The sequence below is a fragment of the Archocentrus centrarchus genome, chromosome 6, assembly GCF_007364275.1.
Source record: "Archocentrus centrarchus isolate MPI-CPG fArcCen1 chromosome 6, fArcCen1, whole genome shotgun sequence".
Taxonomy (NCBI): domain Eukaryota; kingdom Metazoa; phylum Chordata; class Actinopteri; order Cichliformes; family Cichlidae; genus Archocentrus; species Archocentrus centrarchus.
In genome coordinates, this window is record NC_044351.1 from 28,230,224 (window position 1) to 28,245,721 (window position 15,498).

General features: G+C 39.9%; 1 protein-coding gene across 5 annotated transcripts in view; it reads left to right on the forward strand.

Annotated features, from left to right (window-relative positions):
* Window positions 1–15,498, forward strand: part of srgap1a (SLIT-ROBO Rho GTPase activating protein 1a) — a 75,296-nt gene that overhangs the window by 17,511 nt on the left and 42,287 nt on the right. For all 5 annotated transcript variants that reach the window (XM_030730916.1, XM_030730917.1, XM_030730918.1 and 2 more), the window contains exon 2: window positions 9,092–9,287. In XM_030730916.1, the coding sequence (XP_030586776.1) occupies window positions 9,092–9,287 (196 nt within the window). The remainder of the gene's footprint in view (window positions 1–9,091; window positions 9,288–15,498) is intronic.

Below are 15,498 nucleotides of genomic sequence, written 5' to 3' on the forward strand. Positions count from 1 at the left end.
CACCACCGCCGCCACCCCCGAAGGCTTGAAAGGTCCCTCTGAAAAGTTTGTAGCTTGTTTCTTTGCAGAGTGTCGCAACGGCAGTGAGCTCTGATTCACAGCAGTTACAAAAGGATTCCAATGGTACAATAGTGACCAGAGTCACAGCAAAAACAAAATGCCCATAGAAAGCTTTCAAACAGCTTCTGTATGGAGGTCTAGTTATACCAGCATCTAAGACTGTGGAATCTGGAAAATCTGTGGAGTCATTCAGGGAGGAAAATATGTTTGCACACTTTATTCAGACCAAGGTAAACTATGGTGAACTTTTTTTTTTTTTTTTTTTTTTTTTTTTAATTGGGCCACTGACTTTAGAGATGGGTAATTAATGCTTATCAACTGTGTGGCATCATGCGCTTTTATTTAATTTTCCAATACAGTGCAGCTATAGTAGATGGACACAACAGGAGTTATTAGCATTAATGCATCTTTTGAATTAAGCAACCACACTCATTTAATAGTTTGCTGACGGTGACAGTATCTGTAACATTTCCCTGCAAGTAATCCCTGCATCAACAAGCAATTTAAAAAAAAAACAAAAAAAAAACCTCTCATACTTTGTGGTTTGAGACATGCAGGTGAATTTCACCACAGCCCTTTTTGGCTTGAGCAGGCTCCAATCCATTTCTCTGCCTTTGATCCAGAGGATTAATATGTGATAAAATATGCTCTGATAATAAATTACAAATTATGAGAGAGCCATAACCCAACAAGGCATGTATAGTACGATGACGACGATAAAACTTTATAACTTTGCTGTTAAAGATGATACATGAATAAAGTGGTCTAAAACATAAAACAAGATTAATAAGAAGCACAACTTCAGACAAAATAATTTATAGAATAACTACCTTTTTAGTTAAGAAAACGCGTTATGATAAAACTTAGTTTAAAGAAGAGATTCAAAAGAGGACACTGTAGAATGAAAACAAATAAAGCTAGGCATTTATTATATCATATTACCTTCAGCTGTTACTTGTACACTGAATAGTCACGGATTATGGAAGGCTAAAGCATTGTTTATAACTGCGGTAATGCCTGACTTTGATCATGCTAGATGTGGACGAGGTCTCAGTTCAGCCTACTGTTTTACACTGGTGATGTCATGTGTTCCCATGATTATTTGACACTTTTTGTTGTCACTCTGGTTTGCCATTGCAGTCCGTCGTTAAACAAAACATTCTCAAGCACAAAATGCCACAAGCAGGCATTCACAATTTCATCTGACACACTGACACACCAGACCGGTGTCCAGATCAGTGTCTGGATGTTAACCAGCAGCTGAACAAATATCTTTGGCTCTAAAATAGGCTCACTTCATTCATTCAGTATTTGTATCCTTGCACTCTTATTTTATTTTTTTGGATGATAATGATGATCCTCGAAGGCCACCATAAAGTCAGCAGTGATTGATCTCTTGCCTGCCTGCTGTAAGCCTCTAGTCTGTAAAGGTGTTGCCTTAGCAACTGTGCCTTTTGACTCATGAGCCACTTAGCAGAGCTGAATCTAATTAGCATAGATTATTAGATTTCAGTTATTGAGATTACACATTTAAATATTACCTTGTTGAATGGATCTGACATAGATTGAAGTGTTTATTTTGTGCAGTTAGAATCTTCTAGCTTTTTTTTTTTTTTTTTTTTTTAAAGCTCCTAGTGTGTTTTGTTTGAACAGTACACAGAGCTATCCACCATGACTGAGCGGTTTCTGAGTCAGACTGTAAAAACCAGAGTGCAGGAAGGAACCTGAACTCTTTGAGTCTGCTGCCCACAATAATCCTGGGCCCAAGAGGAAAACACAAGAATTCATATCACAGTTACTACTGAATTTCCTGTGTGTGTGTGTGTGTGTTGGAGTTATAAAGTAAAGTAGCTGGTTTGTTGGTCACTGCTGCCAATGTGAAGAAGCTGCTGTAAGTCCCCTTAAATGAAGACAGTTCATGCTCGATGACAAAATATCTCAAAGGAAGTAGTTTGAGCTTGCAGTGTTTGAAAGAATTGGAGGATTATAGGCTAGGCTCTTTTTCCATTCTAATTTAGCAGCCATTCTCTGGATCACAGTAGCCTACAGTACTTGCACTGGAAGCCTCTCTGCGGTTTTGGAAGCTGTTAACATGTCAGTCAGATGTTGTAATGTGGACCGCGTTGCCAGTTCTGCAATATTTTGAGATAAAATCCTTTAGCAAAGCTGCCAGTGCGCTGTGTGTAATTTGGCTGTGCTTTAGGCAAATGGAGGGAATCCGTTCAGCCTTTTTGGCAAGCCTCTGTGACTTTAGACCAACATGACTACTCTTCAAGTTAAAACGGTCTCCCTGACAGGCTTATGTCATCCAAAAAATTGCCTTGGTGCCTTTTCAGTTCTTTCTTTTATCTCAGACAGAGGATATATGACACATGTAGAGGAGGCTTGCATATTAGTAATGCGATCTAGGGAGTGATGCAATCTTAGATAACACATTAACATACTCCAGCTGTATGCCCAGATGTAAGATAGATCTTTGCTTGGTCTGGCATACCAAGCAAAGTTTCACCAACATAATCAAGTAATTTCTCACATTACCACATGACCTGTAGATTTAGTGACCACACAAGATTTTTTTTAGGGATATTGTGTGTAACACTGTGGGTTATGAGCTTTTGTCCTGATGAGTCAGGATGTGAAATACAGAAATCTCTGCCATTTTTTAAAGACTTTTAAATATGCTCGTGTGGCTCAAGTGACCGGTGGGCTTCTTTGGGTTTCTTTTTCACAGCAAAGCTCTTCTGTTCTACTGAAATATCATATTCTTTGCAGCCAGTAATGTAATTGAGTACCTGGAAAAGCAAAATGTGTTTAATTATTAGAAGGTAAAAGACATTTAAATGAAAAGTCACAGCTTCTGACAACTCGCAGCATAGTGAGTCAAGCTTGGTCAAAATTAGCACATTGATAGACACATCTTTTATCAGTCTGATTGCTTGGATAGAACTACTTGTGTATAATTTTAGAGACATGGTATGTGTTTATTGAGGCAGCAGCAACATGATAGTACTGTTACAATCAAATATGGCAGCGTGCTCTTGTTGGATTATCCAAATAATGAAAAATGTGAGAAACACGAGGCATAGATGGGGTTTTCTAGAATGTGATCCCATCCCAGTTGTAATTGAAAGCCTGTTCTCTGTTAAAAACTGATCGGCCATTTTGTAATTACCTTTGATGATATTTATCCTGTCTTGTATCCAGCCTCTAGAAGAAGCATGGACAACTCCCCCAGTCCCATAACCCTAGATCTGAAGCAGATGGTGGGGCCGAGCACACTCCTTTATAGTCCCTCCCCAGGCCTTGGCCGCTATTTCAGGTGCTGCTGATGAGCCACTCTGCATGTGAAAATGCAGCCATGGGACTGATGTGGTACAGCATGTCCCAGATAGCTGCTGGTGGAAACTGTAATCAACTTGGAGCAACTGTAGAAACTCTCTAAAAGTTTAAAGTCTTTTATAGTTCCCACAGAGGAGAAAAATGTTGCACTCATAAGTAACAGATGTATTACAGAAAGATTGATTCACAACAAAGTTAATTGGCAGCATCATGGGAGAGCATATTGTTGAGAGGGAGAGAGAAAGAAAGAAAAGTTATCTCTGTGGCCACCTGACAGTAGCTGAGTTGTTTTTACTGGAGCCCAGTTTTTCTCTCAGAGGGTCAGCACTGTGGGTCAGTACCCATCCTGCTTACAGGGCACTATCTGTGACAATAGAACAAGCCTATCTGGCAAATCAGATCAGCTATTCTGAACTGCAACTTTGGAGATATTTGTTGCCATGAATGGGGTTATGTGAAGTATGTGATGTGCTCTCCAAAGAGCAATTGGATAACGTCCAGTTCAGAAACAAAAGGGCCTTGGTCCTACTGATCACCACAAAGACCAAACGGCATTCTCTCATTGTCCATATCAACACCATCAACACCATGTGCATTCTGGGTAACACTGACTGGATGTCCATCAGTGAGCTGGATTTGTTGCTGACATATTTATATATGTGCTTTAATTCTGCAAGCTACTACTCCCTCCTGCCCAAATACACCCAGATATGGCTGTGAAAGCTTGCGTAGCTCTCATTTCAACTGAACTCTTTATCTTGTGTGTGTGTTTGTGTTAGGTTAGGGATGAGGTGCACCCCCCCCCCCCCCACACACACACACACATACACACACGCAAACACACAAACACAGACCTCTACACGTTTACCATACAGATGAGCTTAGAGTGGCAGAAAGGAATGCACCATGTAATAGTAGATCAGCACTCCTTACCCCAGTAAGATGGTCCCAGCTTGAGGAAAAACTTTGGATTACAGTGGCGTGACTTTGAAAGCATTCAAGGTCCCAAGTGAGAGCCTCTGTTGGTTGTTAGCTTTTTAAGAAATGAGTCAGACAGCAGATGCTGTCCTTAGTACGGGCTTCAGATAAAGCATCAGTATGATCAAAGGAAGACTGACCTCAAACACCAAAGTAATTGAGTGTTTCATTTCAAATATTTACACATGGGGTTAGATACCTTTCTCCCTTTTTATATAAATGTAAAATCATAACTTGACTTTGTGCCCTCTAAATGGTACATAAACATGAAAACTTTTACAAGTGGTGAAACACTTTTCCTGTCACTCGTTTTGTGGGTTTGCAGATACTTGCTTTACTCTGCTTTATTCTGTTTGGTTTCTGACACCTCCACTGATAGTTACTGTATTATTAGACACACAGTTTAGTTGTCCTGAGTGGTACACTGCAGTTTAGTCTTTACATAACTGGACGAGTATATATTCTCGTTTGATCATGGCTCATAAATAACTAGTTGCTGTAATAAAAGATAACTAGAATCACTGCATCAGTATTAAGTCATCTGAGAAAATGCATTCATTACACCTACGAGAGCTGCTTGGCCATGAAAACTCGTGGTGCCTAGTTTTTGTGCTGATGCAAATGCCAGAGAAGGTTTGGAACTAACTGCAGTCACCAAGTCAGCGGAGTTCGGGCACTCTAGCTTGCGACATACATGTTGGGTTTATTGGTGATTCCAAATTGACCATGGCTGGATGGATGGCTGTCTGTCTCTGTGTCGGCTCTGAGATAGACCGGAGACATGTCTGAGGTGTAACCCGCCGAATAGGCTCTGAATTGGATAACCAGATGAGAAAATGCATGGATGGCTGGACTATACTGAAATGGAAAATCAGCAGTTGGAGTTATGTAGTTATTAAAATGTTTCCTTCTTAACATGTGGGTGGCCAGTATTTGGAAAGTAAATTTGAAGGATATGACTTTAGGCTGGGAAAACAGCAGTTACGTGTGGCCAAAACTGAGGAAAAACATATGTATTTTCTGATTTATTATGACGATAGACTTTCCATGACTTTGTTTTCACTGCTGACTTTTTTTTAATTTATTTATTTATTTTTTTTAGCTAAAATCTCAATTTGCAAAGCAGGTCCTAGTTTTTAGGCAGCACCTGACCTATAGTCTTGTCTGACAGGTGGGTTGCTTTATAGCATTAATTTCCCAATTTGTCATTTTGGTCCTACAGCATCAGTGGCCAATACTTGACTTGGAAAATGAATGATTTAATGAGTTTCTGTGTGCAGTCATGAGTGTAATTGTGTTAAATGATCCAGTACAGTCCTTTGTGTAAATGCCATGGTAGCTTTGTTTTAATCCCCACGCCCTCTGGAGATGGAGGCAAATGCAAGGTTTACCCATTCATCAGAAAGCCTGGTGTACTTTATTAAAGTCACATTCAAACGTAAACCTTTTCTTAGTGCTCACTGCTGGCCTGCCATGTTTGTTGATGGCCTGATGTTCTTTACGTCGAAGTTAAGAGTTCTCGATTGTGGTCAAACCTCCTCTTTGTTCTTAAAATGCCAGTGTCTGCATTAATGTTGTTTCTGGTTCACAAGAGTTTAACAGCCGTGGTAAGCATTCATTCAGATTTAGTATCGATGTGTCCCATCTGCCTCTGAGTGGCTTATTTGCTCATGAGTGCCAGAAGGAAGTAGATGTGAGAATGCAAAAATAATCAGTTTTTAGACCCAGTGTAAATGTTTAATTTATCAGGATTGTGAGCATATTTAGCGTTGATGAGTGGAGCAGAGCCCAGGAGTTAGAGCGGGAACTCTTCTGATCCGAAGGTTGGTGTTTCAATCCCTGGCTGCTCCTGCCTGCATAACAAAGTATCCTTGGGCAAGATGCTGAACCCCAAGTTGCTTCTGATGCACTCATGGGCAAATGTTAGATAGAAAGCACTTAGATGTAGAAGTGTAGAAAGAAGTGCTGTATGAATGTGTGTGTGTGTGAATGGGTGAATAAACGTGTTGTATAAAGCGCTTTGCGTGCTCGAGTAGAAAAGCGCTAAATAAGAACCAGTCCATTTGCCATTTAATTGATTACTGCATCATAGGCATCTGTCTGTGTACACACACACACACACACACACCTCTCACCCATCTTTTGACTAGAGGCTTTCTAAATTAGTCAGCAGCTGATTGGCCATTAATTGAACTATTGATTTATTTCTGTAAAGATTCTAGCTCTTAGGGATCTTTTGTCTTCTTTGCCAAGATATGTATTCCTGTGTAATTGTATCATCAAATACTTATCTTTTAAGATTTTGTGTGCTTTCTTTCCACATTAATTACTGTATTCACTAAGCAGCAGTTTGGCCAGATTCAAACTCCATTCAGTATTGCTGCTCCTTTAGGTCTGGGTTATGTTGGTTTCTGGTTCATGGGATGAGTCCTGCAACAAATAAGCTGCAAAAATGCAGAAAATTTTCTCTTCTGACTTATTTGTTGTCATTGAGCATTGCACCGGGACAATTAAATAGCTTCATGAACAACTGTTTTTAAAGCTGCATTTAATTCAGTGAATCACAATTTCAGACACTGATACACAAACATGTACAGTCAGTTGGAAATAAATCGGGTAGCTAAATAATGTTCCGGAAAAACAGTCCAATATGAAAAAGCCAAAACTTTTCAACAGGAACTGACACACACTAAACATGACTAATAGAAAAGAAACTGATTCACTGTGAGATTCAGAAAGAAGATGTTGCTTAAGTGCTGTTCTGGTATTCATAATGGGCAGAACTGTATAATCTGCAAGACTGTTCCACAGTGATTCCCACCCAGGTGTGCTTATGCTTTCCCTTGAATATAGTAAAATACAGTAAAAGAAGCTGCCTAGTGTGCAGTATAGCACATAACTTCCATTCCTGAACAGAAAACTTACTATTAGTGGTTGAATGTTATGCTTAATTCATTTCTGACTTCTCAGAGAAGTCCATTATGCAGCAAATTTTGACCTAGATCATTGTACACATTGTTCATGGCTTCATTAAATATGCTAAAGTTAGGGTGCAAAAAATATCAGCTGATTCTGTCAGGTTCAAGCTTGTTTTAGATTTGACTATTTTTTTTTTATGCCTAATAATCCAGAATGATCGCAATTTTTTTTAAACCACCCAGGCTGGATTGTATTTTTATTTGTTGTCCAATATCAGGGGGGGTTTAAAACCACCATCTGGTTGGGGGCTTTCTGTGTGTTCTCCCCATGTCTGCGTGGGTTCTCTGAGTACTCTGGCTTCCTCACACAGTCCAAAGACATGCAATTAGTGGGGTTAGGTTAATTGGTGATTCTAAATTCCCCATAGGTGTGAATATGAAAGTGAATGGTTGCTGTGTTAGCCCTGTGACAGCCTGGCGACCTGTCCAGAGTGTACCCCGCCTTTTGCACAGTGGTAGCTGGGATAGGCTCCAGCCCCCCCCAGAACCCTGAATTGGATAAGCAGCAGAAAATGGATGGATGGGCCATTATCATATTACATGTTTCAGAACAAGTAACGTACTGGGGAATAAACTCATCCTGACACAATTCTTCGTTTAGGTGTCCAGTATATTTTCTTTTTTTTTTTTTTTTTTTTTTAAGTGTACCAAGACACTTGTAAGGCATTATAATTTGTCAACTATTGCAGTGAAGTTTTGTTGCAGCTTAGTGTCTTCTGCCCTTAAAATTAGGGATCATTCCATACCTCTCTCCGGTGGTGTCTGCTTTAAATCACCTCATTAATCTGTTTCCTCTGCTGAAGATGTCTGGCCAGGCTACCTTCCATTAGGCTAAATCCATTATACACGGCCCTGGTGAGATGGAGAACACAGAGGAAACAATTTGTGTGAGGATGTGTTCATGTAAGTGTGTGTGTGTGTGTGTGTGCGCACACACAGTCACCCTGTTGGGCATTTAAATTTAAATGAGGGGCGCTCTGACAGACATGATTCCTCAGAAAAGACCTTAGAGGGTCATTTACCTGCATGTACAACTTGCTTATGTGAGGCCTGCTGTTGTCCCTCTGCTTTCTTAAGTGGATTTTCACTCACGAGCACTGATGAGCATGAATGCATCTGTGTTTGTGTGTGTGTGTGTGTGTGTGTGCACGCTTGCATTCTCAGGTCTGTGCTATAACCTGCGTATGACGTAAATCAGGTTCCATTCATCCTGGAGTTATTTTCAGCCTTAATGAAACACCTGAGACCAGTGCCAACCTCATATTGTTACAAGCATTCATAAAATCCATAACTAAGGGATAATAAGCTTCACTGGGCCATTCTGTTGCGCTCCTGTGCACATGTAGTGTAATGTAATTGCTCGCATTGCTGATCATTTGTCGTCCCCCCCCCCATCAATACATTTCAGATGCATTATGTTTACTTACCCAGTTGTAAAACCTGGCCGTGCACCTTCAAAGTTGATGTTTTTCAAGATTTTAATGATTTAAGAGTGTGTAGCTTTAAAAATAAAAGAGCAAACACATGTGATTGCTGCAGTAATAACAGCAGCAAAACAAAATTTAATCACGTAGCTAGTTTATCTTAATGACTTCACAAGGCTAAAACAGTCTTGAATAGTCTTCTTTGATTGGCTTCGTATAATAGCGTCTTCATTAGAGTACCAATGTTTGTGTGGTTCTTTCTCATCCTTTCAAACTGTGGCTCCTAATCTGCTTTTTTGTGTGTCTTTTTAGAGATCAGGGCCCAGTTGGTGGAGCAGCAGAAATGTCTGGACCAGCAGACAGAAATGCGGGTCCAGCTGCTGCAGGACCTCCAGGATTTCTTCAGGAAGAAGGCAGAGATTGAGATGGAATACTCCAGAAACCTAGAGAAACTGGCTGAACGCTTCATGGCAAAGACTCGCAGCACTAAAGATCACCAGCAATACAAGTGAGAGGAAACTGTCTTGATGTTTGTCTGTACTCAATGTTTTTCTTATGTACTATGGGCCCAATAATGGTCTTCAGCTGTTGCACTGCAGCTCAAAACTTTTCTAGACTTTAGCTGACAGATATGCATAGGAGAACACAACTGTCTGAAGCAATCAGATCTTTTCCCCCGCTAGCTCTAACTAGGCAGCTCAGTCACTTCAACCAAGTAGAGTATTTCCAGTAGTGCCAGCAGGCTTCATTCACTATTTTGTGTCTAGAAATGTTTATATAAAAGAAGTCCAAAATAATCAGGTATGTACTGGCCAATTTTGTTCCTACCACTTTGCATATATTGGCAAATCAGACTCATTCTAAATTGACAGGCTGATAAACATTTACCTTAAGGTGCAGTAGTGAGGTTGTTTTAAGAGAGAAATCTAAGCTGTTAAAGCAAAAAAAGTAAGCGAAAGTCTGACTGAAGAAAAGGAAACCATAGTGTCTGAGGAGGAATCATGAAAAGGTGTGTCTTTGCAGTGTGTGATGATTTAAATAAAAAAAAAAAAAAAATTTATTAGGTTCAGGTTGCAATGATGGTGGTGAATGCTGTGTCCCTGAGACAGGAATATGGCTCAGGTAAAAAGAGAAAAATTGATGTGAAAAAGAATAGCAGGAGATGGTGGGAGAAATGGATGGAGGTCAAGGAGCACCTGATCTTTCAGCCCAAGATGAGAAACTTACTAGAGTTATCGGGGGAAAAAGTATCTTTAATATGTGGATATGTTAAGTTCACAAGGAGTGTTTTTGTTTGGTATCTACCCTTTAAGAAAAATGCCAAATAATCGCAGGAAGAAAAACTGTTTGCTTCTTCCACTGTATTCACCGTGCAGCAGTTTGTCTGAGTTATTTAATCGATTTTGACACAGTTAAGTATGGTGCCGTTTTTAGCCTTATTACATCGTAGGAGTCTGCTCATGGAAAAAGCAGACATTAGCATATTGTTTGAACTTGTGGTGGAACAAAAATAAAATGTATGTTTGTCCTCGCTGTCTGCAAATAGCCCCTGCTCTCTGTCTGAAGCTCCAATGGCTCTAGCAGCTGTGTGTGCCCAAGTTTGTAACTGGTAAGAAGACTCTGGTATGGCGCTCTGTGGTTTTCATTGTATGATGTACAGTCTGGTCACTTCATTCACAGGGTAAACATTTGGCAACTGCCTAGGAGCATATTTCTTAAGTAAATAAAAGACGTTTGAATAACATTAAAAATCCTCCTGTGGGTTTTAAATCATGTGGCCCATATTTTTGTATTCACATAAACACACGTAGAGTAAGGCCCCAGTGTTCTCCAGGCTGTTTTCATTGGACAAATTTGTCTGTGGTGTGAAAATGTGTTTTTGTTCTCTCTGTAGCTTTAAGCCAGTTTTTATTAGAAATGCACTGGTCCAGTTTCTCCAAGTTCTGTTATCCATAGTCAAGGTATTGATACTGTATCTGCCAACACTGACATCGGTGTTAATCCATAAGCCCTATCCCTTATTCTGAGGAAGGAACTGGGGATCATTGTTCATATGTCAGGCAACATCAGGCTCAACTTAAACACTGCTAACTTTGTAACAAATAAATGCATCCAAAAACAACTAATTTACTGAATTAGTATTAGTTGTTCTGATTAAATAAAATAAAAATTAATATTTATGTAATTTACCTAAATTATTTGCACTACTCACATTTCAGTTCAGTGTGAGAGTCATTGGGCTGCTGCATGCTACTGTCTTTTACAGCTGTGCTAGTTTTATATTGTCCTGCTTTCAGTGTGAGTGCAGATTTTCTGTCTCGGTAACTCACTTGACCACCATTTGCGCTAATTTAAAAAAAATAAAACTCTTGCAGACATACAAAGTAAAGCTGTGGTTGTCAAGTGTGAAATGTTTCCAAACTGCTGTCCCTTTGCTGTTTGCTTCCTCCATGTTGTTAGCTCTACTGCACAAAATGACATAGAAATGAACTGATGGCCCCATAGATTTGACCTTTTGTTATGGATACCCAATCCAGCTCTTTGAGTCAGGATCGTACAGATATCCAAATATTGGTTTGGTGCTACCTAGTTTTAAAACGTGGTCTTCTTGGGCAGGCAGAAAAATGGTAAAACTGAGCAGTGACTTAGTCAAGGCCTTACAGGCTGGTTAGTGAAACCAGAAATGGAGACTGTTTGCTTTCAGAAAAGTTACACCTTTTGAAATGTGCTGATTGCAGCGGTACGGCACAATCTTTAATTTGAAAGCGAACCTTGTCCATTTTCAGTTTGTGCTTCATTTGTCACAGTTTCACTACAGCTCAGAGCATAAATGCAAGTGTTTGCAGACAAATTGGCATCTTTTGTGCAAACTACAGGTGACCTCGGCAACCCGCTAGTGACCACAGCAATCGCAGGGATGTTTTTGGTCCAACATCTTTGTTACCAGTCTTACCTAGTTCAGGTTGACACAGCCCACGGCTATTGTAATTGGCCTGTTCAGGACTGTAGATTCCTACTGTGCATTTCTGGCTACTTTTTTTTTGCAACAGATTTTGAATTTATCAGAGTGAGAATAACAATCATCATCTATTTAGAAGAAATAATAATCATAGCCTCAATATGAAGACTCACAAATGTCAGCAAACTCCTGGATGGAGATTACTGAAACTATTGGAATGGACATGAGGGAATGTATAAACAAGTGGAAAAACTAGAGGGACAAATAATGTTTACTCCTGAAAACAAAAATAAATAAATAAAATTGACCACAACAAAAAGTGAGGACCTAAGAGGGGGTAAAAAGTCAGAGCATTTTATTTGTTTATTGGCATCGCATGTAAAACACAAGCGCATGACTACAAGTTAACACACAACGCACAAGCATAAATGTTGGCAAAAGTGTCAGCCACTTATGCACTTACGTAGGTTAGGTCCTAGGCTCTATATTCAAAAGTTTAAATCAGGCCTAAGGCAGGCTATGAAGTGGAGCTCAGCCACAATGGCATATCAGCTGATCTACACATATACTTTGCAAATCTCATACAGGGTGCAGTATTTAAGTTACTTTAGCTTCCCTACAGTTTCTGCAAACCAGCAAACCACTTCATAAGTCAACTCGGCTCCACCTCTTATGCTGTGTATGACATAATCAGTACCATGTCTTTATCTGCCTCTCCTTTCTGAGCTGCTGATCCCATGAATCCTGCTTCTTGAGATGGAAATGACAGTCTTACTGACAATATTGCTCCTCTTTTTTTTTTTTTTTAATCAGCAGTTAAATCTAGTAACTGGTAAGGACCAGCTATATTTACAAATGGGCTGGCAATGAAGCGGCATTGCTGAGTCTGGTTTGCGTGACTGATTTTGAGATAAGCTGACAAGATGCCATTCTTTTTAGTTAAAAGTGCATTAATATGCAGCATTTTTGACATATTCAGTTTGTTGGGAAAGTTCCCTTGTAGATGGCTTCATGCTTTATCTCATGGGTATTTGTTTTAGCTGCCTCTAGGAAATGGGGCAAAGCACAGGTGGAGGTTGACGCCATCCTTCTGCGATCCCATACCCTCTTCATATAAACCATGTTTCTAGTGAAGCTACAAAGACGTGATGTCACAGTTTCCTTCCACCAGTCTGCAAACATTGCCATGTGTGATTGTGTTTGACAAGGCTAAACCTAGTTTTCTGCTGTTGGAAGACAGATATGTTGTTCTTGAACCATTCATGTGTTACCATAAAGTTCTTAAGCTATTCCAAGCTAGGAAAAAGTTTTGACACTGTAGGAGTTCAGTCTTTCTCAGGGGGGGGTGAAATGAAGCTTGCGTGCATCTGAAAGCGCAGACTTTTGTGCGACCTGTGGGAGGATTGCGGTTGCTCACTGCGGGAGAGGAATGCTTCTTGCTTCAGGGGTGCCCTGCGCTGAGCTGAGCTGTACCTGTGGAGTCTGGAGAGACTTGAAGTAGAGGTCTGCTGAACTCTAAAGTAAAGGTTTTCTTAAGATTGTAGCTGCATTTTAAAACAACCTAACACAAAATAAGTCATATTTTTAAAGTAATTGTGCTTGTTTCTGAATGGTGACTGTAGCTCCATCTGGGAGCTTAAAACACTTCACTATAATAGAGAGGTAAACATCCTGCTTGTCACATAAGAGGTAATAATAAACGTGTAAATGCAATTTCTTATAGGCATCATCACTTTTGAGGAGTCTATAGTTTAGTGTCTTTGTAAGCTACTGCCTGTTCTGCTGCAGGGTTGGTTTGTGTACAGAGACTCTTGTTGCGCCTTCCTTTAAGTTAGTTTTTTCCTTTTGTTTCACACTTAACTGTAAAGAGAACCTTGTGTAGTTTTTGTTTTAGGTTTTGTTCTTTATCCTTTCATTACAGAAGTAAATGCAGTGCACAGTAATGGAAAAAGCTGTCCCAATTAAATGTAATGATTAGCTGCTATAAAGTCAAATTAGGAAACTGTAGAGAACACATGCTGTTCAGCATGTTGTTTTTATGTTGGTCTAAGCAAAAATGTAAAAGATCCAAAAACTCTCAGAGCTTTAAGCGTTCAGGATGCTGCAGCGAAACAGACAGCAGCAACTTCTGATTGTGGCGGACGCATCAGTACCGAGACTAAGCGGTCATTAAGAGAGTTCAGAGCCACCAGTGTGTTTCTTTTTTCCTCCTTGAAAGAAAACAAAACAGGCCAACTTTCCAGTGTTCAATCCACAGAGGCGCTCTGTGGGAGAGCCATCCATTTGTGTTTCAGTGGCTGTTTGCAGAACACACACAAATGAACAAATATGGGCAAACACACTCTCCTCTCCCCCTCGCTCTCTTTCTCTCACTCCTTCTTAAACACGCACACATGCAAACAACCAGATACTGTATTATGCAGAGTTTGTTCAGGGAGGGACAAGGAAATGGAGAGCAAAAGAACAACTGAAATATTTATGCTGCACAAGCCACAACTGGGATTGTCTTAAATATGCTGCTTTTATCTAGAATTAAGCTGCTGGTTAAAGGACTTCCTCACTTTTTTCTCAGAGGATTTGCACAAGGTGTGGGGAAAAAAAAAAAATGTTGTCTGCTTGGTGTGTGTATAATGCCGCGTGTAACTACCCGCTGTCTCGGGAAAATTGCTGACACATTCTCATTTGATTAAACTCAACTTTGTTAGGACTCTTACAGCACCAGTGATGCACGGATGGAAGAAAATTGTGCATTTCCGCTGGTCATTGAGTCTTTGGCATAATGTTGCTTCCTTTGAAAATGTAAATGTGTACTGGAAGTGATCACATTGCTCCAGTAACAGCTGTAAGGCCACACAGCATGTCCTCTTCAGCTGGTACTGCAGTTTATAAGTGAAAGGTTTTATCAGCGTGCCACTATAGGACTTTGCTATTTTGCCTTTCCTTTGATAAGACCTTCTGTTTGAACACTGTGCGCACCAAAATTGGTATCCTTAACTTTTTAGCATCATCTTACTGTATGAGTGCAAGTATGGTGAGATTATGCCTCTGTTCTTCCTTCTTGTTTATACCTGTGTTTGGGGTCCTGTCATTTAGTCTGTCTGACCCAGTTCCTGCCCTGACTGAGAGGGAAATGATGACAGTGAGAGATTTTCCTGCTATTATATGTGGGGTAAGCAACTCCCAGAGGGGGTTATGTTGTCATGGCCTGTGTAGGTCTCCCACTTGTTTTCTAGTCTGTCCTCTTTATGCTGTGATTTAGTAGGTCAACCCTTTCACAAAAAATTTAACTTTTTCTTTAACTATTTCAAGATGTTTTTATAATTTGACAGCATATGCTACACTGTGTATTATTCTTTGACTAATTCTTGGATTTCATGTGAAAGAGTGGTGCTTTAGTAGTTGGATGCCCTGAATTTTATAAGCCATGTGCACATGCCTTATCAATTTATTTTTGGGATTGAATTAGGTTAAACTTTTCATGGGTAGGAGTGCTGCTGCCCTACTTGGGACAGTAGGGTAATTTTTTATTTTTTTTGTCTTTTCAGGCTAAGGACTACATTTTTGTATGTTAAAGTTAATGTAAATGTTTACTGTAAGCTTCCTGTCAAAAGGCTGCTCTTAATTGAGCTGTTTGGCATTGGGAAAAAAAGGGGTCACACATGGGATGAGTGTTGTAAACTGATTCTTTAGTAGCTTATGGCGTTTTATGCCCCGCTTCTTGTCAGTGACCTGCAGCACTGCATTTACTTCTGTAACGAAG